This window comes from Aquarana catesbeiana, linkage group LG13 (genome assembly GCF_042186555.1).
Source record: "Aquarana catesbeiana isolate 2022-GZ linkage group LG13, ASM4218655v1, whole genome shotgun sequence".
NCBI lineage: Eukaryota > Metazoa > Chordata > Amphibia > Anura > Ranidae > Aquarana > Aquarana catesbeiana.
This window is the reverse complement of record NC_133336.1, coordinates 46,038,322-46,066,085: the sequence shown is the minus strand read 5'-3', so window position 1 is coordinate 46,066,085 and position 27,764 is coordinate 46,038,322. Positions and strand designations below refer to the sequence as shown.

The window sequence follows — 27,764 nt, the reverse complement described above, 5'->3', positions numbered from 1 at the left end:
AATAATAAATGTAAATGAAAAAAAAAAAAAAAAAAACACACACACACACACCGTTCACTCCCCCCCCCCCCCTAAAAAAAAAAAAAAAAAAAAAAAAAAAAAACACTGTCACGTGACATTAAAAAAAAATATCGGTAATCGGTATCGGCGAGTACTTGACAAAAAGTATCGGTACTTGTACTCGGTCCTAAAAAAGTGGTATCGGGACAACTCTAATGGTGATCTGATTATTGTACACATAAGTAACACAAACTTTTAAATACCACTTTGGAGGTTGAACAAACAGGAGAGGACTTTGCAGAGAATTCATCCCAGAAGAAAGAAACACCGCTGAGTTCCAGGACTTTGTGAGCGAATGCCGAGGGCCTGTGCACGTTAATTCCCGACTGCTCATCCACCGTTTCATCAGAATACATCGTCCTGCAAGAAAGCATCATGAGGCCTCATTAAGCTGGAACTATGGCTGGCAGGTCCACAAGAGCACATAACTTTCACATAATACCAACTTACCTCCAAGGATGATGGGTCCCAGTCTCTGTCCATCCAAAGAGATATCCAACGTCTTCTCTATTCAGCCTCTGGGCAGCCATTGATACCTATGCTTCTCTACATCTTACAGGTGGTGAGAATGGGCCTAGTGTACACTGCACTGTGCATGCACCATAGATAATGAACACAAAAAAATATTGCTAGGACAAAGGGGAAGACGTTTTTGGTGCAAGAGGCATACAAAGTGTCCTCTAGCAAAAAAAACTCCACCTCCTAGCATTTTTTTTGCCAACTTTACCACCAAACACGTCACCATACGGCAATGACAAGAGAAAATACATTGTGGGGGAATTTATCAAGGCTGGAGCAGACAGAATCTTAAGCAGTTGCGTATGGCAACCAATCAGCTTCTAGCCTCAACTTGTTCAATTAAAGAGGCGCGCCAGGCTCTTGCAGAAAAAAATAAAAGTCAGCAACTACTAATACTGAAGCTTCTGACTTTTATTATAAGGACACTTACCAGTCCAGGAATCCAGCAGTGTCTTCACCGGAGCCGATTTTGCAAGTCGGCTTTCGGGTGCTGCCGCCGCCATCTCTGCTAAGGGAAATCGATAGTGAAGACTTGCGGCCAGGTTCCCTACTGCTTGAAGCGTGCTGCGCCCTCTGATTGGGCCAGCTGTAGGGGGAGGGAGGAGGGGCGGGCAGAACTTCCAGCTGAGCTCGCCACGGCACAAAGCAAGGTCCTTAAAAGACATGGATGAGTGGGTTTGGGGTGGTGGAACTTGACTGGCCTGCAAAGAGTCCTGACCTCAACCCGACAGAACACCTTTGGGATGAATTAGAGTGGAGACTGCGATCCAGGCCTTCTCATCCCACATCAGTACCTGACTTTACAAATGCGCTTTTGGAAGAATGGTCAAAAATTCCCATAGACACACTCCTAAACCTTGTGGACAGCCTTCCCAGAAGAGTTGAAGCTGTTATAGCTGCAAAGGGTGGGCTAACTCAATATTGAACCCAATGGACTGGGATGCCATTAAAGTTTATGTGCATGTAAAGAATGTGTCCCAATACTTTTGGCAATATAGTGTATGTACGGTCTGCTGTTGACACCATCAGGAAACCAGCCCTGAGAAATGCCATGCAGCCATCGCCGACGTGCATGAAATGGCTGCAGGAGAACAGCAGCACTGAAATGTGACACAATATGAAGAAAAAAGAAAAAAAAAAAATTGAAAAGTGTTTTTTGGGTTTTTTTTTAAATAAAACAGTTGGTTTATCATACACAGTGCTTCAGCAAACAAAATATTAATTAAGGCCTTGTTGTTTAGACCTGCTTTGCTGTCTGAAGCACGATCTGCTTTTTAGATAGCGCTTCAGACAGCAATAGACAGATGGTGAGGAGGCAATGTATCTCCCCCTCACTGACTGTTTTAACCCCCTAACTACTGGAAAACTGTGTCGTAACTGTGAGCGCTTTGTGTGGCTGCAGCACAGTACCATTCACTTGAATAGTTCACACACGGCTAGTGGTACCACCTGCCGAGCATATAATAACTGCTGCAGCTGCAAAGCAAAGCAAAGCATCGCACCCAAGGCATACGTACATCCCCGGTCGCTGCCTCAGCAACAACAGGGGGGGGGGGAGCGATCGAAGGGAGGTAAAAGCATGGCTCAACCACTGGGTTTTACCTCCCCTCAATCCCAAGTATAAATGAGCCCTTAGAATTTAAATCTATGTTAATGTAACATGTATTTCTGATGTGAACTCAAACACAGGGTTCTGCACAATCATTACTATTGTCTGTGGACAGATACTTGTTTATTCTTACTTGCTGATTCGTATTTCCAGGGCAGTTCCTGTTTTGGAGTTTTCAGGTATACGTTCTATTCTCAACACTGTGTCGATAAACGTCACTCTGACGCGTCTCAGTACTGCAACACAAAAACAACATACAATAAAGGCCTGGATTTTTCCTAAATGCATAGAACTGGACACTAATATTTTATAGGTAAAGTTGATCCAGGGAATACCCAATTGCCTGTTGGGGGATCAGGAAGGAATTTGTTTCCCTCTCTGGAGCAAATTGGATCATGCTTTATTGTTTGTTTTTTTGCCTTCCTCTGGATCAAATGTGGGTATAGGATTATGTATATGGAGGTTTTCTATTTGTATGTGTGCGTTTATTTATTTTTTTGCTTTGTTGGTTGAACTGGATGGACTTATGTAATTTTTTAACCATATTAGCTATGTAACTATTTAAAAGTTGAACTGTAGGATCATGCTCCCATTTTGACTCTTAGCCCCTTTTCACAATGGACAAAAAAGGCGTTATATTCTCACAAATACCACCTTACTGTTTGATTAAAGGGGTTGTCTCAAAGTCATAGAATGCATTAAGGTGAAAAACTTTCTGTAGTGCAGCAGCCCCCCCCCCCCCAGAGCCCCCCTTTTACTTACCTGAACCCGATCGTTCCAGCAACGGGGATGAGCACAGCAGCTCCAGCCACTGCCTCAGGTCCTCATTGGATAGACTGATAGCAGTGGGAGCCATCGGCTCCTGCTGCTGTCAATCAAATCCAGTGACACGGGAGCCGGGGGCGTGGCCAAGTCCTGCTGTTTGGGTCAATGGACGCAGCAGCAGGAATCGGGAGCACGAGTGCCTCCCGTGAAATGCGGCTCTCCGTGGGGGCACTCAATGCCACCAGGGGACCCCAGAAAAGGAGAATCGGGCCCGCTTTGTGCAAAACCCTTGCACAGAGGAGGTAAGTATGACATGTTTGTTATTTTAGTTTTTTTAAATAATCTAACCTTTACAACTCCTTTGAATAATTCTTTTCTTTTGCGTTACGTCATCAGCTCCTTCTGCATACCTTACTGTGCCTAAGCGCTGGGGGAAAACTAAGCAAGGGCACACGCCATATTCATCATGTTGCCAAGGAGGAAATATGGTGTACATTTCCAATATTTCCTTGGACTGATCTGCTGGAAGTGTACGTGTTTCTTAGAGTTAAGCCAGCCATAGACAATTCGAATCTTGGGCAGTTCCTGCTGAACTGGCCGAGGTTGGAACCATGTATGGGCAGGCTAAATGTACCAATTTGATCGATCAACTTGGGTACAACCAGCCTACCAGATTTTGCATGCGATTATCACTTGCGGCTGGTATAGTCACTAGCAATAATCACTGTCATCTCCCGACAGGGACGGCTTCCCCCCGCAGGGAGAATATAATGACTCGACGGTAGGGATTCCCCCGACAACACTGACTGTGTATTTCTTTTTTGCAACCCGTGGTTGCAGGAAAGAAATTTGCTCTGCATATGGGCTGCTTTACTGACAGACAGTGCTGTAGTAAAGGGAACAGCTACAAGCATAGCCACAAATCAATGGTCGCAACGGTTTCTGTGAAATCATAGCAACCTATAGAAATAAGCTTTATAATGAGAAACAGGAGCAACCACGACTGCAACCATTTCTCTATAGGATAAAAAAATTATATGGAACACGTAACACACTATGGAGGAGAAATGGAGCCACCCATGGACAGCAGCATTGTCAGCCTCTAAATAGGGTAGTGTTAGATGCAGTAGCAAATTTAGATGGAGTTCTAATCCATGTATGGGCAGGTTGATTGTACAGGAGTCAATCCATCGATTAACTTTGGTGCAACCAGCCGGTCAAATTTTTTACATTCGATTACTGTCAGTTAATTTAGCCGCTAGCAGTAATCATTGAGTTCTGCCAGCCGGCAGAACACAACAGCACTGCAGGTGACATCCCCCCCCCCCCCCCATCAACACTGATTGGGGGAATCAAGCAATTTTTTTTCCTGCCAACCATGATGGCAGGAAAGAAAATCGAGTCATCCATGGGCTGCTTTAGCTTCTGTATGATCTGAAGCTGCCATGGTGCTTCACGTGATCACCTATGACACCAGCCATTTGATGGCTTGACAATTTGGTTGAGAGAAAAGGTGTGCATGGGGGGTGTGCCAGGGCACACCCTAAACACCTTGTGCAGCGCAGATTCCCCCTGTTGCCCGGGCCCCCCTGTGTCCCATCCCCCCACTCGCAGAACTTCCGACTTCCCTCCTCTCCTGTCCAGCGGGCTGCTGCAGGGAATGTGTCAGGATGGAGAGTGGAGAAAGAGGCTGGTAAATGTGTCATTTGCCAGCCCCTTCATTTTCTGAATGAATATAGTAAGTGATAGAAACGATTGGTACCGGTGTCCATTCATAACTGAAGCATAGTAAACTGTGTTTGTGAATGAACAGGAAGCTGCTTAGCACAGAGCACTCCCCATTCATTCACTGTCCAGTGCAGTTGAGACTGCAGAGAAAGGTACTGGGGAATCTCTGTCCTCGGTCCCTTTCTCTGTCTCAAAAGCGAGACATCAGGGACCCACTGATATTTCACCAAAGTCCCCCAAAAAAGCTCCTGAAAAATCGTAAAAAAAAAAAATTAAAAAAAAGAATATTATAAAAAAAAAAAAATATTTATTTTTTTTAAATAATGATAAAAATAAAAAAAAACTACTGACACTGTCCACTGCCCTACTGATACCATCTACTGCTCTACTGACATTGTCCATGTTTTAATACATTTTAAAATGTTTGTCTACATTAATTTATAATATTATGTGTGTAAACTTTGGGGTGCACACGCTAATGCAATAGGCTGCCCACACCTATGGTTGAGAGTACAAGTAAATATGAGATTTATCAGTCATGGCATCCCTTGAATGTAACTGTTGTGGGAAACTTAAATCAATGAGTTTAGTTCCACTTTAACAAATGCGTAACCTAAAAAAAAATAAATAAATAAAAAATATCTAACCAAAAACCATTATGGTTTCCCTATAAAATCTCAGAGTCCAGAAAATGCAAGGAAGGGATAGAAGTGCAGCATATACATAATAGGAATCCAGCAGCCTTACCAGTTTCTATGGTCTCTGCAAATTTCTCAAGCCCCTCAAAGGGCTGCGAGGACTCCTGTTCATCGGTCAGCTTCTGACTCAGGCACTCTCTGGCCAGCTGCATACTGCTGGTCATAAAACTTGACCAATACATCGGCTCAGAAGCAGAACCTGCAATATACAATCAAAACAAAGGTTACTTACAAATATCAATGATCTTCACAAATCACCCTTACTGGACTGTGTGTTATACGGCAAGGAGGGGGGAGACTTGGACATTGAGGTCTACAGGTACTGAGTCAAGACCATCGCATTCACACACACAGATATCGCGGTGAGAGGGGTTTTCTGCCTGGGCAGGGTGATTTAACCACTTCAGCTCCGAAAGGGTTTTACCCCCTTCCTGACCAGGCCATTTTTTGCGATACAGCACTGCGTTGTCTAAATTGACAATTGCACTGTCGCGCGATGCTGTACCCAAATGAAATTCATGTTTTTTTCCCTACAAATAGAGCTTTCTTTTGGTGGCATTTGATCACCTCTGCGATTTTTCATTTTTTGCGCTATAAACAAAAAAAAAGACTGACAATTTTGAAAAAAAAAACCCAAAAAACAATATTTTTTAATTTTTTCTATAAAACACATCCAATAAAAAAAAAAAATGTAAAAAATGTCTTCATTAGTTTAGGCCAATATGTGTTCTCCTACACGTTTTTGGTAAAAAAAAAAAATCCACATAAGCGCATATATAAAAGTTATCGCATCTACAAACTATGCGATAGATTTATGGACTTCTTATTTTTGGAATTTTTTGTTTTTACTAGTAATGGCGGCGATCAGCGATTTTTAGGGGGACTGCGACAATGCGGCAGACAAATCTGACACTTTTTGAGGACAAGTGACACCAATACAGTGATCAGTGCTAAAAAAAAAAAAAAAAAAAAAAATCACTGTACTAATGACACTGGCAGAAAAGTGGTTAACATCAGGGGAGCTCAAAGGGTTAAGTGTCCTCCTGGGGAGTGCTTTCTAACTGTGGGGGGAATGCCGTGACTGGAGAAAAAAAAAAAAAAAGACATCTGTGTTTCTGCTTAGCAGAAACACAATATCTCCATTTTCCTCCCTCACAGAATGGCAGTCTGCCTGGTTTACATAGGCAGACCACCCTTCTGTCTCTCCTATGACCGATCGGCGTGTCCCGGCGGTGTCAAATCACAGCAGGAGCAGGGCTCCGGCAGTGTGCGCGTCCCAGACGCAAGGAGAGCAATCACGTACAGGTACGTGATTTTGCTCTTAAAGGCTGCCCTGCCACAGTATATGTATGTGGGGCAGTCCTTAAGTGGTTAAAAAAAAAATGTAAATAAAAAAAAATGTAAAAAAAAAAAAGTTTTTCTTCCTTAACTCCAGTGATTGTAGAGGCTGAAGGGTTTTTTTTTTAACCTTAAAGAGGTTGTAAACTCTTTAAAAAAAAGAAAAAAAAAAACTGTAAGAACAAAGGCATAATGAGCTAGTATGCATCGCGTATTGGCCAATTATGAAATACTTACCTTAAAATGGCGCCAGCACACCGTGGAGACGGCTGACATGTTCCCCAGAGTTTCTTCCGGGTTCGCAGGCACCAGCGCTGTGAGCGGCCGGAGCCCTGATGACGTCACTCCCACGCAAGCTGGTGGGAGCCGCCATTTACAGCGATGGGCTCAGAAGGAACGGGATCCGTGGCTGTTCCTTCAGAGCACATGCACCAGTGATGTCAATGGCTGCATGTAATGTAAATATCTCCTAAATAGCACACATTTAGGAGATATTTACACTACCTATAGGTAATTAATTATATTACTATAGGTAAATGTCTGCAGAGGAAGTTTACTTCCTCTTTAAAAGAGAAGTATGGGAATATCTTTTTTTTTTTTTTTTTTAGAATCATACTTACCTAGGTGGATAGAGCAAGGAAGGGTTAGAACCCATCAGATGATTTTTTTTTTTTTTTTAGCCAATCTACATCCCATTGCAGAGATTTCCCTTCACTTCCTATCCCATAGCAAAAAAAGGAAGCAATAATAAATTCCTGAAAATTAAAAGGAATCTCTTATGGACCCCCAGGTCATCAGAACTAGTGTCCCCATTGAAAGATTTCCCTGCTAATACTTCTCTGGGGACAACCCAAAATTTTAGATTTTCTTTTACTTTCAAAGATAATGGTAAATAGGACAAATGGAGAGAGCGAATCACAGACAACGAAAAAATCCGACAAGCATTCTAATCTCTCTCCACTCTATACTTTAATGCATTCTCTACATTAAAGGTAAAAAAACCTTCTATTGTCACGCATTGCATACTAGCACATATGAAATACTCACCTTGGAACTAAGCCCTAGATCGCTGTTATGTCACAGCTGAGAGGGCTGGCATGTTTCCCCTCTCTTTCCTCCGGGTTTGTGAGCTCCTGTTTTGTGTCTGGCGGAAGCCACGATGACGTCACCCGGCACAAAGCTCTGAAGTTCCGGCAAGGTATATCGCACGTTCAGATCGCTTGTGCCAGTGATATCAGTGGTTGCATGCAGGGTGAATCTCTCCTAAATCTAAGACCCCTTTCACACCGAGCCGCTCATAGCGTCGGCGGTAAAACACCGCTATTTTTAGCGGCGTTTTACGGTCGGATTTGCAGCGCGGGAAGGGTTAAAACCGCCCGCAATGCGCCGCAATAGCGGCGTTTTGCTGGCGGTATCCCAGCGCTGCCCCATTGATTTTAATGGGGAGCAGCGGTGGAGTAGCGGTAAACACACCGCTCCTTCACCGCTCCAAAGAAGCTGCTGGCAGGACTTTTCCTGACGTCCTGCTAGCGCACCGCTCCAGTGTGAAAGCCGTCGAGCTTTCACACTGGAGACAATGGAGCAGCTGTTTGAGGGTGGATTGCAGGCACTATTTCTAACGTTATTGCGCCTGCAAAACGCCCTCGGTGTGAAAGGGGTCTTAATGGTGCACATTTAGGAGATATTCACTTTACCTACAGGTAAGCCTTATTATAGGCTCACCTGTAGGTAAAAATGACCAGGCGCGGTTTACAACTGCTTTAATAAGTCATTGGCATGTTGTTTGGGGGGGGGGGACCAGGGAAAGCAAAATATAAGAAGATTAAACTCCAGCTTTAATGCCTCTCTGTGTGCAAGAATTAAATTGTGTGTTACATACGTGGTCGAGGTCTTGGCCTGAACACCATCTCCAGGCCTTTCACCTCCAGTGCACAGTTATCCTGCAGTAAGGAGCCCCAGGGGACAGACAGGGAGATGGTCTGTATGAAGCCCTCCGTCACTTCCAGGGGAGCGTCTGCTGACTCCAATATCTCATTAAGACTCTGTAGAGAGAAAATATCAGCAGAAAGTTACAGAGGATGTACATTGTATAAAAACTGAGCAGTACATTGTATACACCTGTGACCAAGGTATTCCTAAGGCCCCTTTCACACGGCTTTTCGATCAGGTCCACCTGTCAGTTTTTCAGGTGGATCTGATTGGACGCTCCAGTCTCCCCTATAGAGCGGCAGGTGTCAGCGGTGACATGTCTACTGACAAACGCTGTTATCCAATCCGCTGCTATCCAAGCTGTCTGGCAGATCGGATCAGATGAAAATGGACAGGCTGTCCGTTTTCAGCCGATCTCTCCATAGAGGAGAGTGGGACTCTAAAAGGTCCGTCTCTGCACAATGAGGCTCCATTCACACCTGAGAGTTTTGTAGCTTGAAACTTAAAAACGCCGGGAAAAAAAAAAAATCAACGATTCTCTATGGAGATGGTTCACATCTCCACTCCATGTCGCCTGAAGCCAAACGCTTGAAGCTCAAACAAGTTCTGTAGCTTTTTTTGTCGCTCAAATCGGTCAGATTTGTCACATTTGTATTCTCATAGAAATTAATGGAAATGTATTTGCGCGTTTTGTCGCACGTTTTTGATCAATTTTTTGCTCAAATCAAAAATTTTAAAAATAAAATCGTCATAATATATGAATAAATAAATGTAAAATAAAAACACAAATAACTAAAAATCACAAATACGTGCCGTTTCTTCAGCTGCTGTGCCATTATTGGCGGCTCCTGAACGCATGCGCGGGAGTGACGCCATCGCGGCTCTGGCCAATCACAGCTTCGAAGCCAGCGGCTCTGGCCAATCACAGCTTCGGAGCCCGCAAACATTCCAGAGACATGTCGCCTGTCACATCGGTGTGTGGGGACCGCTGCAACAGCTTTGTTCTAAGGTAAGTATTTCATAATGAGCTAGTATGCGATGCATACTAGCTCATTATGCCTGTCTTGTAGGTTGTTTTTTTTTTTTCTAGGGTTTACAACCACTTTAAGGGCTCTCTGCAGGGAAGATCAGCATCTGAACCCGGAGAAGCCGGAGGCTCAAAAGACTGGAGGCATTACAATTACATAAAGTAAAAGTTTACCAGTATTGTGCATTATATTTAAAATGATTATATCTATAAAAAAAGTCTCAGTCTTCAGTACTACTTTAACCGCTTGCCGACTGTGTATTGTACATATACGGCGGCTCTCCTGTGCAGAATCACCTACCTGTACGTGATCCTGCACTCCCAGGTCTGGGGCACGCACACGCGCCGTTGGCGACCTTCTCCCACTGTGATTGGATACAGCAGGAGCAAATCAGCGGGTCCGGCAGACTCAATGTCCGCCGGGACCCACCTATCGTTAGGGAGAGAAGCAAAACTGCGGTCTGCCTATGTAAACAAGGCAGATCACTGTTCTGTCAGTAGGGAAGGTAGTGATCCTGTGTTTCTGCTAAGCAGGAACACAGATCTCTGCCTTCCCATAGTACAAGAACCCCCCCACAGTTAGTAAGCACTCCCTAGGGACACATTTAACCCTTTGATCACCTCTTCCCTGCCAGTGTCATTAGTACAGTGGCAGTGCATATTTTTTAGCTCTGATCACTGTATTAGTGTCACTGGTTTCCAAAAAAGTGTAAAAAGTGTCAGTTAGGTGTCCAAATTTTCCGCTGCAATGTAGCATTCGCGCTATAAGTCGCTGATCGCCGCCATTACTAGTAAAAAAAAAGTATATAAATAAAAATTCCATAAAAATATCCCATAGTTTGTAGACTCTATAACTTTTGCACAAACCAATCAATATACGCTTATTGTGATTTTTTTACAAAAAATATGTAGCAGAATACATATTGGCCTAAACTGATGAAGAAAGATTTTTTACATTTATTTAATGGATATGTTTTTGAGCAGAAAGTAAAAAAAATAGTTTGTTTTTTTCAAAATTGTCTGTATTTTTTTTGTTTATAGGGGAAAAAAAAAAAAAAACCGCAGAGGTGATCAAATACCACCAAAAGAAAGCTCTATTTGTGGGAAAAAAAAATTACATAAACTTTATTTGGGAACAGAGTCGCACAACCGCGCAATTTTCAGTTAAAGTAGCACAGTGCCACAGCGCAAAGAATGCCCTGGTCAGGAAAGGGGGGTAAATCTTCAGGGGGTCAAGTGGTTAATGGAAGTTGACTCCAAGTCGGATCCTCATCTATACTGATGCGATTTCGATCCGACATTACAGGAAGATTACCCAGGCATTCCCTGAAAGTCGCTTCAAAAGTTGCTTAAGGTCGTTCACAAGTCGCTAGCAAATTTGCCAGGAAGTTACCTGGCCAGGTCGCAGCAGTGTGATCCGAGCCTCAATCTCCAATCATTATTTTCCACAAAAGATCTTATTCTGAATGAGGCAATAGAGGCCGTTCTGATTTCAGATGCTTTAATAAAAGACGTCAACATTTCTCTGTGCAGATGCCATCTTGTAGGCCGTCGTTCACTACTCATTGTGGATACATTAAGTTTCTAAAAATGACCAGCCAGCTCATGATAAGTGTGTGGGAGGCTCTGCATGAATTCATAAGCAGATTTCCTTATTGCTTAATGCCCCATGGAAATCATTCACAATAATAATAAATAATACCAGCCTTCCTGTCTCTTGGTTACATTTATACAGAATCCCCAGTGGTCTGAGTCTGCAAACATTTCTTTCTTCAAGGTAAACATACCAAGGATCCTTACACCCCGGGCAGGACCGCTGTTAGAAATCATGGGGCCCCATACTGCCTACCTGACAGGGCCCCCCCTGGACCCCACCCACAATACCACCCCTGGCCCCACGCTGTCTTGGGGACTGGTGGCAGGAGCTGGAACATGTAACATGTTCCAAAAGGTAAACCTTTAAGGCTACTGGGGTGGTGAGGAGTCAGTGGTAAAGCGCCGCTAATTTTTTGTGGTGTTTTACCGCTGTTTAATCAACGCTTTGACGCCGCTAGCTGGGCGCTTTTAACCCCCCAGAAGGGGTTAAAAGAGCCTGAAAAACGCTGCTGCTGAAGCGCTTTGGTAGCGCTGCCCACTGATTTCAATGGGCAGGGCGGTGCGGGAGTGCTGTATACACCGCTCCTGCACCGCCCCAAAGATGCTGCTTGCAGGACTTTTTATCCCTGTCCTGCAAGCGCACCGCCCCAGTGTGAAAGCTCCGGGACGTCCTATGCGTGCGTGGTCCTGGCGTGCGCACCGCCCCAGTGTGAAAGCTCCGGAACTTCCTATGCGTGCGTGGTCCTGGCGTGCGCACCGCCCCAGTGTGAAAGCTCCGGAACGTCCTAAGCGTGTGTGGTCCTGGCGTGCGCACCGCCCCAGTGTGAAAGCTCCGGAACGTCCTATGCGTGCGTGGTCCTGGCGTGCGCACAGCCCCAGTGTGAAAGCTCCGGAACGTCCTATGCGTGCGTGGTCCTGGCGTGCGCACCGCCCCAGTGTGAAAGCTCCGGAACGTCCTATGCGTGCGTGGTCCTGGCGTGCGCACCGCCCCAGTGTGAAAGCTCCGGAACATCCTATGCGTGCGTGGTCCTGGTGTGCGCACCGCCCCAGTGTGAAAGCTCCGGAACGTCCTATGCGTGCGTGGTCCTGGCGTGCGCACCGCCCCAGTGTGAAAGCTCCGGAACGTCCTATGCATGCGTGGTCCTGGCGTGCGCACCGCCCCAGTGTGAAAGCTCCGGAACGTCCTATGCGTACGTGGTCCTGGCGTGCGCACCGCCCCAGTGTGAAAGCTCCGGAACGTCCTATGCGTGCGTGGTCCTGGCGTGCGCACCGCCCCAGTGTGAAAGCTCCGGAACGTCCTATGCGTGCGTGGTCCTGGCGTGCGCACCGCCCCAGTGTGAAAGCTCCGGAACGTCCTATGCGTGCGTGGTCCTGGCGTGCGCACCGCCCCAGTGTGAAAGCTCCGGAACGTCCTATGCGTGCGTGGTCCTGGCGTGCGCACCGCCCCAGTGTGAAAGCTCCGGAACGTCCTATGCGTGCGTGGTCCTGGCGTGCGCACCGCCCCAGTGTGAAAGCTCCGGAACGTCCTATGCGTGCGTGGTCCTGGCGTGCGCACCGCCCCAGTGTGAAAGCTCCGGAACGTCCTAAGCGTGCGTGGTCCTGGCGTGCGCACCGCCCCAGTGTGAAAGCTCCGGAACGTCCTAAGCGTGCGTGGTCCTGGCGTGCGCACTGCCCCAGTGTGAAAGCTCCGGAACGTCCTAAGCGTGCGTGGTCCTGGCGTGCGCACAGCCCCAGTGTGAAAGCTCCGGAACGTCCTATGCGTGCGTGGTCCTGGCGTGCGCACAGCCCCAGTGTGAAAGCTCCGGAACGTCCTATGCGTGCGTGGTCCTGGCGTGCGCACCGCCCCAGTGTGAAAGCTCCGGAACGTCCTATGCGTGCGTGGTCCTGGCGTGCGCACAGCCCCAGTGTGAAAGCTCCGGAACGTCCTATGCGTGCGTGGTCCTGGTGTGCGCACCGCCCCAGTGTGAAAGCTCCGGAACGTCCTATGCGTGCGTGGTCCTGGCGTGCGCACCGCCCCAGTGTGAAAGCTCCGGAACGTCCTATGCATGCGTGGTCCTGGCGTGCGCACCGCCCCAGTGTGAAAGCTCCGGAACGTCCTATGCGTACGTGGTCCTGGCGTGCGCACCGCCCCAGTGTGAAAGCTCCGGAACGTCCTATGCGTGCGTGGTCCTGGCGTGCGCACCGCCCCAGTGTGAAAGCTCCGGAACGTCCTATGCGTGCGTGGTCCTGGCGTGCGCACCGCCCCAGTGTGAAAGCTCCGGAACGTCCTATGCGTGCGTGGTCCTGGCGTGCGCACCGCCCCAGTGTGAAAGCTCCGGAACGTCCTATGCGTGCGTGGTCCTGGTGTGCGCACCGCCCCAGTGTGAAAGCTCCGGAACGTCCTATGCGTGCGTGGTCCTGGCGTGCGCACCGCCCCAGTGTGAAAGCTCCGGAACGTCCTATGCATGCGTGGTCCTGGCGTGCGCACCGCCCCAGTGTGAAAGCTCCGGAACGTCCTATGCGTACGTGGTCCTGGCGTGCGCACCGCCCCAGTGTGAAAGCTCCGGAACGTCCTATGCGTGCGTGGTCCTGGCGTGCGCACCGCCCCAGTGTGAAAGCTCCGGAACGTCCTATGCGTGCGTGGTCCTGGCGTGCGCACCGCCCCAGTGTGAAAGCTCCGGAACGTCCTATGCGTGCGTGGTCCTGGCGTGCGCACCGCCCCAGTGTGAAAGCCCTCAGGCTTTCACACTGGGGCTGCAGGGGAGGCATTTTTTAGAGGCACTATTTTAAGCGCTAAAGCACCTACAACCGTCCCAGTGTGAAAGGAGTCTAATAACCATTATTATTTTAAACTTTTTACACTATTATAAAGCAGCAGAAATGTATTTTTTTTTTTTTTAAACAGAGATGTTTTAGAAATGTCTTATTTTAGAACTTTTTTGACAACGACTAATTAGAGGGGTGAGCTCGGGCGTGTTCGTAGTCTGAACCCACCTTAGCTTTACAGCGCCCCACCAATCAAAACAGGAGCTGAATGGGAGATGTCAGTGTGTTGACATCCATGCCCATTCAGTTTGTGTCCTCATACACGACAGACTTGTGTCCATTTACATCAGGTTACCTCTGATCGGTCACATTTAGGTCTGGGAAAATAGAAAAGGATGTTCTTTTACATTTTTTCTTTTTTTTTTACCTGAATGGATACAGAGGTAGGCGGATCTAAATGCACCCAAGTCCATTCATATCAGGACTCCTGCAGATCTACATGGAGCGTTCAATCAGGTCCGCATAAAAAAAAAAAAAACTGACAGGCGAACCGAATTGCAAAGCTTGGGTGAAAAATTCTGAAAGGGGGAGTGGTAAAAATGCAGCTTGGCTGTGTGTTTTTACTGTCCCTCCCACACAAAAAAAGTAAAGTAGCATCTCACTATGTGCTCATGGTCATTATCATTATGATGATCAGAGCACAGCAGGTGCTACATGGCTCCGTCAATGTCACATGGCTGTTGGGTGCTGACGGTGTTATAGCTGTGCTGTGTTCTAGTCTGTAACACACATTACAAAAATAAAATTAACACAGTCAGCACCCAACAGCCATGTGACAGACGGAGCCATGCAGCACCTGCTGTGCTCTGATCATAATGATAAGGACCATGAGCACACAATGGGGAGACTGGAGACTGCTGGCCATACACTATACGAAAAAAATCGCTCAAACCCATTTTCGAAAAAAAAAAAATTCGACTGACCGATAAATCGTTCAGTGGACATACATGAATCCCTTTTTTGTTTGTTTTTTCACATATACAGTGGAGTCCCGGATTACGAGCATAATCCGTTCCAGGAGTATGCTCGTAATCCAAAGCACTCGCATATCAAAGCGAGTTTTCCCATTGAAGTCAATGGAAACGAAAATAATTTGTTCCGCATTGACTCCAATGGGACGCAATACCACATGCGGCCAGAGGCGGGGGGAGGGGCGCCGGAGAGCCTCGGAAACGGCCGAAAAGGGCCAAGCACACTTCAACTCCGTTCACGAGCCTTTCCGAGATTTACCGAGATCAGACAAACTGTGCTCGGACCTTTCCGTGCATTTCCAAACGCCGACGATCGGCGTTGTTCGGCTCCGGTGCCCCCCACTTCAGGCCAAAAGTGGTACTGCACACCGCTTTTAGCCTGAATCCTGCTCATTTTGCGAGACAACACTCACAAACCGAGTAAGGATTTTTAGAAATACAGTGCTCGTTTTGCGAAACGCTTGTTAACCGTGTTAATCGCAAACCAAGGTTCCACTGTACCTAGTGCAAACAGTTTGGACGAGAAACACTTTAACCTTTCAATATATCATTCGTTCGGCAGAAAATTTCCAAACTTTTCTTTTTTTCCCCGCTCAAGTATGTCCCAACGATTATCAATTTTGTCCCCTTTAACTGGCCAAAAAACAAAGTCCCTCTTCTGCTCTCACCTCCTGGGCTCCTCTGTTAACCTGATGGGGCCCAGGAAATTACTATATATCTTGCTAATCAAGTGGGTGTAGGTTAATAAAGTTATGTAGCTAGTTAGTTTTTTTTAGCTAGAAATTAACTACAAAGCTGCTCGGGCCCCCCTGCTGTCCGGGCCCGGTACAACAGGGCTGGTTGTACTGCCCTATCAGCGGCCTTAACCCTGGGTGCTGCGGCCCTTTGGTATATGATGTACGGCCATTGGACCCCAGTATTCTGTATTGGGAACATTGATCAGGGCAGGGCTTAAAATTTCAAGTCCTGAACTACTAGCCAGGCCTTATGCGTTACTCGCCCCCTAGTTGCCCAACCCAACCCCTACACTGTGCCCTGCCCCTAAACACGCGCTCATAAATTATCTCATGAAATGACACTTAAATGTTTTATGCAGAATTCAATTACAAAAATAAATATTAAATAAGAAAAAAAAGGGGGGATGAATCGCGCTAAAACAGATTGGTGATCATACACATGATCACCAATCTGTTTTAGCGCAATTCAATCCCCCTTTTTTTCTTATTTAATTTCACTGTGTTTGTGTTACATAGATGAATCGCAGCTATAATTGTTATTGTTTATGTATTTCACTGTAGCGCAGTTATTCCCCTCATTTTTCTTAAAAATAAATATTAACAACAACTTTATCAGTGCCCATCAGTGTAGCCTCACCTGTGCCCATCAATGCAGCCTCACCTGTGCCCATCAATGCAGCCTCACCTGTGCCCATCAATGCAGCCTCACCTGTGCCCAATAATGCAGCCTCACCTGTGCCCATCAATGCAGCCTCACCTGTGCAGGGGAAGAGAAAAGAGAGGAAGAGGATTACCGGCCGGATCATCACAGAGCGGGGGAACATCGCTGTAACAGCTTTCATTTGAATTGCGGAGTGTTCCCCGCGCTCGCTGTCCCATACAGCCCCGCCTCCTGGATCGGGTACTTTGATATAAGTACCATCCCATCATTGGACCGGTGTTCTGTCGATCAAAGTACTTGGGCCAGGAGACATGGTTGAATGTGACGGTGAGTCCAGGGAAAAACCAGCAATTCAATTGAAAGCTGTTACAGCAATGTTCCCCGCTCTATGATGATCCGGCCGGCTCTCTCTTCCCCTGGGTGATCGCTGGAAGGCAGCCCCGCACTCGCCAGCAATCATTTTCCACTCGCAAAGTGTGAATAGGAGAGTGGAAATTTTGAGGGCTGGATTAGGATAATATCATTGATCTCTGCTAACCTTATGTAACATCTTCCCAGTTTTGTATTGTCTTGTGCAGCATATCTTCAGCCAAAAACATATCCTGTCCACACTCTCTGACCCTCACACCCTCTATTAGGTCTGCAGTCTCTGACAGTCTTCTCAAGCATTACATATATTGAACATTATGTGTGGCCCTCTGATGAGGTCAGGGGCCGCATTTGAGGCCCTCTTCAGCGCAGTAAAAAAAAAAAAAAAAACACTGCTTTACACTGTCTGTTTGGTAGATGAAGGTACAGTATATTACCAAAAGTATTGGGACGTCTGCCTTTACATGCACATTAACTTTAATGGCACCCCAGTCTTTGTCCATAAGGTTCAATATTGAGTTGGCCCACCCTTTGCAGCTATAACAGTTTCTACTCTTCTGGGAAGGCTGTCCACAAGGTTTAGGAGTGTGTCTATGGGAATGTTTGACCATTCTTCCAGAAGCACATTTGTGAGGTCAGGCACTGATGTTTTACGAGAAGGCCTGGCTTGCAGTAACCGCCAATTCATTCCAAAGGTGTTCTATCGGGTTGAGGTCAGGACTCTGTGCAGGTCAGTGATGTTCCTCCACCCCAAACTCGCTCATCCATGTCTTTATGGACCTTGCTTTGTGCACTGGTGCGCAGTCACGTTGGAACAGGAAGGAGCCATCCTCAAATTGTTCCCACAAATTTGGGAGCATGATATGGTCCAAAATGTCTTGGTATGCTGACACCTTAAGAGTTCCCTTCACTGGAACTAAGGGGCCAAGCCCAACCCCGTGAAAATTACCCCACACCATAATCCTCCTCCACCGAATGATTTGGACCAGTGCACAAAGCAAGGTCCATAAAGACATGGATAAGCAAGTTTGGGGTGGAGGCACTTGACTGGCAAAATGCAGGCTGCACTTGACCAAAAATGACAGTTTTGTAAAAATATATATAAATTTTATATATAATTGTATTATATTCAACTTTTAAATTAATATCATGAATTTAAATGAATATGCATTTAGTGTCGGCCATTATTGTCACTTTTAGCTCAAGAAAAGATAAAAAAAAAAGTATCCCTCTAAATTCTATGCATGTCTTTACACTGGTCCGATGCGCTTCCATTGTGGTGTTAAAAATCTTGCTTGATGCATTTTTGGTCAGTTTTTTCTTTTTTATTTTAGAGCACCTCTCCGTTGAAATGCATTAGAAACGCAGCAAGAACGCATCAATAACGCACCCGTATTACGTTTTCAATGTGGTTTTTGAGTCACATTACCTATGAAGAACACACCATAAACGCAATAAAATCGTAGCAAAAGAGCGGCAAAATGCCGATAGCACCATTTTTGTCCAATATGTTTTTGGCCGCCGAAATTTCGGTGCATCTCTACTAAAAACCCCATAAAAGATGATGTTATAGCATTGTATTTGTGGCAAAAAAATTGCAAATGCGAAAACCAGGCATTTTTATTTTGTTTTTTCAAGCACAATGAGGTCTTCTACACGCTACTGCAAACTCATGTGATAGAAGTGACAAGTGCCAGGTCTGAGGTTAAAGTCCAGGCATTGAGTGCTGGCAGGAGATATTTGTTCACAAACATTCCTAGATTACATTTTAGAACTTGGCAAACTGCTTCAAGTACCTGGCAGCACAGTGCAAGATGAAGTTTCATGTATACTGCAAGTAGAACCATCAGAGGATCCTGCTGTCCAAAAACTAAAAACAAGGTCTAGAGCAGTGTTGGTCAACTTACTTGATATAGGGGGCCTCAAGTGTGCCCCCGACATTATCAGAGGGTGGCACATAATATTCAGCACGTGTAAAGCTGCAGAAAGCTGTCAAACTGCAGAAATACTATGGGAGATGGTCAAAGACTATGGGCATACTACAAGAAATGGTAAGAGAGATTGAAGATAGGGTACAGTAGATGGTCAGAGACTGCAGACATGATACGAGGAGGTGGTCAGAGACTGCAGATGTGATACCAGAGGTGGTCAGAGACTGCGGACGTGATACCAGAGGTGGCCAGAGACTGCAGACATGATACGAGCGGTGGTCAGAGACTGCAGACGTGATACCAGAGGTGGTCAGAGACTGCAGACGTGATACCAGAGGTGGTCAGAGACTGCAGACATGATACGAGCGGTGGTCAGAGACTGCAGACATGATACGAGAGGTGGTCAGAGACTGCAGACATGATACGAGAGGTGGTCAGAGACTGCAGACATGATACGAGAGGTGGTCAGAGACTGCAGACATGATACAAGAGTGGTCAGAGACTGCAGACATGATACGAGCGGTGGTCAGAGACTGCAGACATGATACGAGAGGTGGTCAGAGACTGCAGACATGATACGAGAGGTGGTCAGAGACTGCAGACATGATACGAGAGGTGGTCAGAGACTGCAGACATGATACGAGAGGTGGTCAGAGACTGCAGACATGATACGAGAGGTGGTCAGAGACTGCAGACATGATACGAGAGGTGGTCAGAGACTGCAGACATGATACAAGAGATTGTCAGAGACTGCAATAACCTCTTCATCTCCATCCTCCCACTGTATGTCACCTGTAAATGAACCCCTTCATCTCCTTATGTTTTTGTGATTGACATACATTTAATGTATCTAGTGCACCATTAGTAAGCTCCACGTTTCACCCTCCCCAATATCAGCAGGTTTCTTTATTTCCAAAGCAAAAGGTTCATTTTAATGCCCCTACTCCCCAACTGCACATACAGTTGTGCTCATAAGTTTACATACCCTGGCAGAATTTATGATTTCTTGGCCATTTTTCAGAGAATATGAATGATAACAAAAACATTTTTTTCACTCATGGTTAGTGTTTGGCTGAAGCCATTTATTATCAATCAACTGTGTTTACTCTTTTTAAATCATAATCACAACAGAAACTACCCAAATGACCCTGATCAAAAGTTTACATACCCTGGAGAGTTTGGCCTGATAACATGCACACAACTTGACACAAAGGGGTTTGAATGGCTATTAAAGGTAACCATCCTCACCTGTGATCTGTTTGCTTGTAATTAGTGTGTGTGTATAAAAGGTCAATGAGTTTCTGGACTCCTGACAGATCCTTGCATCTTTCACCCAGTGCTGCACTGACGTTTCTGGATTCTGAGTCATGGGGAAAGCAAAAGAATTGTCAAAGGATCAGCGGGAAAAGGTATTTGAACTGTATAAAATAGGAAGGGGTTATAAAAATATATCCAAGGAATTGAGAATGCCAATCAGCAGTGTTCAAACTAATCAAGAAGTGGAAAATGAGGGGTGCTGTTGAAACCAAACCACGGTCAGGTAGACCAACTAAAATTTTAACCACAACTGCCAGGAAAATTGTTCGGGATGCAAAGAAAAACCCACAAATAACTTCAGGACTCTCTAAAAACATGTGGTGTGGTTTCAAGATGCACAATAAGGAGGCAGAAGAAAGCCATTACTACGCAAATGCCACAAAGTATCCCGCTTACAATAACAGGACAGAGACAAGCCTCAAACCTTCTGGCACAAAGTCATTTGGAGTGATGAGACCAAAATTGAGCTTTTTGGCCACAACCATAAACGCTACATTTGGAGAGGTGTCAACAAGGCCTATGATGAAAGGTACACCATTCCTACTGTGAAAAACGGAGGTGGATCGCTGATGTTTTGGGGATGTGTGAGCTACAAAGGGACAGGAAATTTGGTCAAAATTGATGGCAAGATGAATGCAGAATGTTATCAAAAAATACTGGAGGAACATTTGCATTCATCAGCCAGGAAGCTGCGCATGGGACGTACATGGGCATTCCAACATGACAATGATTCAAAACACAAGGCCAAGTCGACCTGTCATTGGCTACAGCAGAATAAAGTGAAGGTTCTGGAGTGACCGTCTCAGTCTCCTGACCTCAATATCATTGAGCTACTCTGGGGAGATCTCAAATGTGCAGTTCATGCAAGACAGCCCAAGAATTTATAGGAACTGGAGGCTATTTGCAAAGAGGAATGGGCAGCTTTACCACCCGAGAAGATAAAGAGCCTCATCCACAAATACCACAAAAGACTTCAAGCTGTCATTGATGTTAAAGGGGGCAATACACGGTATTAAGAACTGGGGTATGTAAACTTTTGATCAGGGTCATTTGGGTAGTTTCTGTTGTGATTATGATTTAAAAAGAGTAAACACAGTTGATTGATAATAAATGGCTTCAGCCAAACACTAACCACGAGTGAAAGAAAAGTTGTAGTGTTATCATTCATATCTCTGAAAAATGGCCAAGAAATCATACATTTTGCCAGGGTATGTAAACTGTATTTACCTATGTAAGCTCGAAGATGCTTTAAAGAGACTTTTTTCTTTCCTATCCACTTTTTTTTTCTTTTGTTATGGAAAGTTGTGCTCAATTCACATGTTCACCAGCTCAGCCTTGCCCTGCTGTGATACACCAATCTGCTGTCACAGCCCAAGCCCTGCACTGCCAACTTCTTCCCGGATGTCATCAGAAGCTGGCTGTCTCTCCTGGGTTCTGCAGCCGATGCTTGATTACATGCTGCAAAGTTTCTTCTATAGGAGTTCTACCCTTTTCCCACTCTATCCAAAAGGAAAAGTTATCATTTAAATATTACAACAAACAGACTTACCCATTTATCAAGAGGAACTTGTGACAAGGAGCCGGTGCCCTGGTACAAATCTAGAGTGAGCTGCTCCAGACTGAGCTTCTCCTGCAGGAAGTGACCCAGATACCGCTGCAGGAGGTACCGGCAGGCCCGCTTCTTGATGGACTCGGAGAAGGGCCACGGCATGGTTGCGATGGATGAGGGCTCCTGGAGCCCTGGACTATAAAGCCAGTCTGAAGTCCAAAATTCAATCTTTCATCGACTGACACAAAACTGCAATCACACAGTCAACATTGGAGGTGGATTTGGGGAGTTGATCACAAAAATTCTCTTATACCCAATCCTAATTTTTTAAGCACCTCACAGACAATAAGGTCAGGAAAGGCACCTAAAAATCATCACTGCCAGACTGACAGTCCCTTAGTGAAGTCCACAGTCTTTCATGCATTGAAACTTGATGGCCAAGTAGTTGTAGTCAGGGGCTCGTCTTAGCAACCAGGAACTAATAGTAAATCACATACTGATCACACTGATGTCTGCAGACAGTCACCATGGCTATTTAGATGATCACACACACTGAATAAATATCAGTCACACCTTGTTCTGATTTATGACACAAGATATGAAGCACGTGGTCTCTGCTATGGAGAGATAATAAAGCTTCACATGCCGAAACCAAAACAGCCAGAACTGTCACCAGCATCAATGACACGGCACGCCTGCAATACAATATACACAGGACAGGCGCTCAGCAAACATCTACATGCAGAAAGACAATCAGTTATATGTCAGAAAAAGACAAACCACGTGACCTGATGTCACACAAGGACATTCTATGGTGGCACAACACAGAGGAAGGCAATCAGCCAGCTCACATACACTACAGAAAAAACACACATTGAGGGGGATAGGGGCGTAATCAAACGCACAGGGGGGATAGGGGCGTAATCAAACGCACAGGAGAAGTAGGGACATAATCAAACGCACAGGGGGAATGGAGACGTAATCAAACACACAGGGGGGGATAGGGCGTAATCAAACACACAGCGGGGATAGGGTTCCAATCAAACGCACACTAGGGATAGGGGCACAATCAAACGCACAGGGGGTGGGGACATAATCAAACGCACAACTGAGATACGGACGCAATCAAACGCACATTCGGGGGTAGGGACGTAATCAAATACAGGGGGGGGGGGATAGGGACACAATCACTCAGAGAACACCTTTCACACACAAAGGTACACAACCCCAGCAGTGACATAGTCACACATGCAGGCAGCCATTACCATGGCAGTCACACACAGTCAGAGTCAGTGGCTGTCAGGCTGCAATCAGGGCCTATGCACACAGTCCAGCATCGAGATCTCCCCAGGTCTGCACGTGTCCTTCCTAAAGCCAGAGTCAGCCGAAGCCCTGGTCCCCCTACACCGGGCTCAGCTAGCTGTGCTCCTTGGACATAAACAATGACGTCACTTTCCCCACCCGGAAGCAGCTTAGCTAACGCAGGGCGCCATGTTTGTTTATGGCAATAGCCAACAGCTGAGCCCTAACCAAAGTTTTACGTCTCAAAAATGTAAAGCTGAAACGCTGTTAAAAAATAACCCTGTACGTTAATAAGGATTACCCATAGTAGATGCAATCTGGTGTGTGTTTACTGAGCAAATGCACCATTAGACAGGCAACATTTGCAGGGTCATAGCTCTGAGCTTTACACCGGGAAAATTATGTCTCCGCTCTAGGAGCCATCTTGTCGGTGTCTTCGCAGCATTCTGTTATTACGTGCGGTCTTCAAAAAAATGGCGGCAACACAAAGATTTGTGGAGACACATGGTGACTGGAAAGGGGTTTTAAAGGAAGTGACGTCGGGAGGGAGGCAATATTGATGTCGGAAGTGCTATGAGATTTGGAAAATTTGTCCTGCGCATCTGGAATCTAGAAGGTAATTCTGAAAAGCTGGCTTGTGGTGGGAGTGTTTATAGATTGGAGAAGTTGTATTAGGACTCATGTACACTGTAGCTGATAAACTCACGTTTAGGAGCAGTTGGGCAAGTATTCCTGAACTGCAGAGGAGAAAAATCAAGTCTCCTGTCCTTCCAGACAAGCCTGTGCTATGTGGCAGAGCTATGTAACTCTCAGGACTGGATGGACAGAAATACAAACCTTTTAGTAGATAACACAGATCCCTTCTATGTATTAAATGTGTGTGTATTTAGCTGTTGGTCTGGGGTCCAGCTTTTAAAATTGTTGCAAAACTAAAATGGCTTTAAATGAACTTTAACTTAGAAGGTCTCTCTGGTTTACTGGTAAAGTCCTCATGTCCAGGGACAGTTCTAAGCCAAGTCCGCAGAGCCTGTCCCTGGAGCACAGTGTGGTCAGCCCTGCACTCAGGATTCCCAGGACTCTCCCCCCACTCCAGGAAGAATTCTTTGCTACCAAGCCTCCTGCCTATCCATTACTTGCTTGGTTTGGGAAAACTTTATTCTTTATTGAACCTTCCTGTTCATTAATAAATGTAATGACTGTTTTTCCTACAGAAGATGGAAGTGGATTACAACCCCATGGATTTGCCTATTAATGCTGTCCATGATCAAGATTTGGACAGAGATCTGGAAGGGGTGGAGGTGAAAGACATGAGGCTGGAAGCTGAAGCTATTGTGAATGACGTCTTGTTTGCCGTCGCCAACATGTTTGTCTCCAAAAACTTGCCGTGCGCCGTGGACATGGCCTACATCAATGTGGAGATTAGAGAGGGGACCAGATACTGCCTTGAACTCACAGATGCTGGATTAAGGGTAACTGTCTCTTCCTTTTTATATTTCTGTCCAAGAGTTCTCTTCTAACTTCCTGTTGTGTCTCTGTGACAGCTGGTGTATATGGATGAACCAATACCGACATCGGTATCGGTGCCGATACCAAGCATTTGCGTGAGTATCGGTACTCGTGCAAATGCTCGAGATACTGAAACTTTGCGGTGCAATTTGCGTCAATACAAATTGAATGGGTGCAAATCGCACTGCAAAGAATTGCATGCGATTTGAACAGGAATGCGGTGTGATTTCTGTCCGCATTTATTTCGATTTCCCCCACCGCTCGTGTGTGTGTGTGTGTGTGTGTGTATATAGAAAGGGAAAGCCGCCATCTAGTGGACAGTTTTTAAAACAAATGTTAAAACTCACAGTACATATCTGGCCACGTGCAAAATAATCTACATAGGTGGCCCGGTCTGCTGATGATGGCAAATTCACGGCCGCTGGAGGAGATGTAGAGGCGGTCCACCTTCAAGCCTACATCACTTCTGTCCTATACCCACAGGGTCCTAAAACTTCACCAGCCCTGTGAGCACCTTTAGCGGCCCTGATTTGCTATAATCGGCGGACCAGGACACCTATGTAGATTATTTTGCATGTGGCCAGATATGTACTGTGAGTTTTAACTTTTTTTTTTTTTTAATTTTTTTTAAACTGCCCACTAGATGGTGCTTTTCCCTTTTTACACACACACACACACACACACACACACACACACACACACACACACACACACACGCTGTGGAGGAAATCACATGCAGACACAAATTGCACCGCAAAGTATCGGTTTCGGGAATCTGGAGCATTTGTACAAGTACTTGTGAAAATACTTGGTATTGGTACATCCCTACAATTTTTTTTTTTTTTTTTTTTTTTTTATTAAAATGCCATTGTGATTCTAAAAGCTTGCGCACAACTGTGATTGCTCAAGATCACGAGATGTGCTCAGCTAGAGGGAGCTGCAGATTCCTGCTTTCTGCAGCTTCCCTGAGTTTTTTTTATGATTAACACATGATTTCATACCCTCCCAAAGGCACATGCTGTTAGAAATTATCTTTTTAATGACTCCTGGCATCATGGGCAGTGAATCCACAGCCACATATGGTAACCAGCATTTCATACCACTTATTATTTTATTTTTCTTAGTTAAAGTTTTAAAAAAAAAAAAAAAAACATAGATAAAATAGGCAATCCTTATACATATAATTGTCTACCATGCAAACTGCGCACCCTGTATGGGGCTGGCACCTCATTTACATTTTGTGGTGCTCGGTAAAATGTACGTGAGGGTGAGCCATATCCTCCAGCCGGAATAGTGTAAGGTGTAGCAGAATAGTTGAGTCTGCGTCAGTTTGAAGGAAGATTTTTTTTTTTTTTTTTTTTTTTTTCCCCCCATCTTCTGCCCCCACCTTCCCCTACAACATGTGCTCATCCACTCTCGGTGATACGGTACTAAGCGTCAGTTGATGTAAATTTGTTTCTGCCAATTTTATTCTGTTTCAATAATTTCTATTGTAGTTTCTGAGTAGAGTGAGATATCAGACAGTTATTGGTTACATTAATAAACTTCTACATATATACAGTACCTTGAAAAGGTATTCATACCCCTTGAAATGTTCCACATTTTGTCATGTTACAACCAAACATTTAAATGTATTTTTTTGGGATTTTATGTGATAGACCAACACAAAGTGGCACATAATTGTGAAGTGGAAGGAAAACTGATGCAGAAAAGATATATGGGACCAACTATATACACCTCCGGTATATACAACCTCTTTACTTCCAGCTCCAGCACAACTCTTGATCTCACTCTCCAGCACTTTACTTCACTCTTGAACTCACTCTTCAGGACCAGCTAGCACTGATAGATAGGCCTGACACTGGCTCAGCCAGGCCCAAAGCAGATGCCCTTTACAGGCAGGGACCGCAGGCCCCTATGGTGTAGCAAAAAGTAGGTAGTCCCAGTGCTAGCTGTCCACCTGGCTACTGAGCCCAGTACCACATCTTCAGGCCCTGCCAGCCCTCCTGGCTGCATCTGCCCGTGCCACCACAGTCCACTCAACTGGTTCTGCAATCTCCCAGTCCTCTCAGGCATGCCTCCCAATCCTCCCAACTGAGCTGCGACCTGTTGTTCCTCCCTGGAGACTTGCCTGGCAGTGCTCTCCCGCTGTCCTCCCCTTGCTCCCCTGCCTCCTATCCAGGACTCCTCCATGTGTTCTCAGAGGGCCCTGTCCGCACCCGAGCCCAGGCCCAGGCCCAATGTCACCTCTTAGACTGAGAAACTCCCTCTAAGGCCACAAAACCCTAGCTTCCACCCCGAACAACTCCTCCTCCTCCAGCTGGGCTGACCCAGGGTATTTAAGGAGGCCTGCCCCCTGCCTATCTATTTTGGGGATTGGTCGTGGCTCCTCAGAATACCCCAGGCAGTGCCACCTCTCTTCTCCTCCTTCCTTTTCAGAAGATTCTAGAATCTTCTGGAAAGGAGTGGGAGGTCTCGGTGATGCTGCCCGTGAGTCACTCAGCTCTGCCTGAGCCAATCTAGATCAAAACAAACAGGCCTGGAATTTTACCTGCGCTAACAAAAAAACTAATCACTACCACTTCTAGCACACTAGAGGGTGTTACAGAAGAATATGCTTTGATCTAAACCAGTGATGGTGAACCTTGGCACCCCAGATGTTTTGGAACCACATTTCCCATGATGCAGTGTAGTTGAGCATCATGGGAAATGTAGTTCCAAAACATCTGGGGTGCCAAGGTTCGCCATCACTGATCTAAACCATTTCATTGTAGCTCTGGCTGTATGTTTAGTGCCGTTGTCCTGCTGGAAGGTGAACCTCCGCCCCAGTCTCAAGTCTAACAGCAGACTCTAACAGGTTTTCTTCTAAGATTCCGTCCAGTTACGTTTTTTTCAAAGAAAAAACTGATTTGATATACATCAGTTTGCTTTATAGTGCTGGAGTAGGAGCTGTCCGAAGAGGGGAGCACCAGTGTGTCATTAGATTAGACAGCCAGGAGACTCCTCGTCAGGTCCTGCCTCCCATGACCTCATTTACTGACTGACCAACCAATAGTCTCTTCCCCTCTCTCTGCAACCCATGCCTGCACTGCAGATTAGCACTATGCCAAATGCCTAATGTACCTGCCCGCATTCACGAACATTCATGCCCTCCCTTCTCACTTTACAGCTATGCATGATGATAGTTTCTCATAGCGGTAGAGTGAGAAGGCGGGATGTGACATATTCCTGGATTTACACCTCCCTTTTGTCAAGAGAAGAGGGAAGCGCATGCTATTAAAATGTAAAATTATATAAGTCCGAGAACCATACATAAGGAGTCCATATTATGTGTATGCATAAAAGTC

At 45.8% G+C, this 27,764-nt stretch overlaps 2 protein-coding genes across 3 annotated transcripts in view; one reads left to right on the top strand and one right to left on the bottom strand.

Moving 5' to 3' along the window:
* Positions 1–23,077, bottom strand: part of ATG2B (autophagy related 2B) — a 132,623-nt gene extending 109,546 nt beyond the window's left edge. The window contains exons 1-6 of one of the 2 annotated variants that reach the window (XM_073609133.1): positions 22,875–23,077; positions 21,610–21,858; positions 8,597–8,759; positions 5,429–5,578; positions 2,322–2,424; positions 264–420 (exon numbers count right to left, since the gene is read on the bottom strand). In XM_073609133.1, coding sequence (XP_073465234.1) covers positions 264–420; positions 2,322–2,424; positions 5,429–5,578; positions 8,597–8,759; positions 21,610–21,771 — 735 coding nt within the window. In that variant the 5' untranslated portion in view covers positions 21,772–21,858; positions 22,875–23,077. Of the gene's footprint in view, positions 1–263; positions 421–2,321; positions 2,425–5,428; positions 5,579–8,596; positions 8,760–21,609 lie in introns of both variants that reach the window. The other variant, XM_073609132.1, reaches the window with a different exon arrangement.
* Positions 23,078–23,413: 336 nt separating this feature from the next.
* The window catches only part of GSKIP (GSK3B interacting protein), a 29,292-nt gene continuing 24,941 nt past the window's right edge, over positions 23,414–27,764 (top strand). Inside the window, exons 1-2 of the mRNA XM_073609582.1 lie at positions 23,414–23,527; positions 24,123–24,380. Of these exons, the coding sequence (XP_073465683.1) occupies positions 24,126–24,380 (255 nt within the window). The 5' untranslated portion in view covers positions 23,414–23,527; positions 24,123–24,125. The remainder of the gene's footprint in view (positions 23,528–24,122; positions 24,381–27,764) is intronic.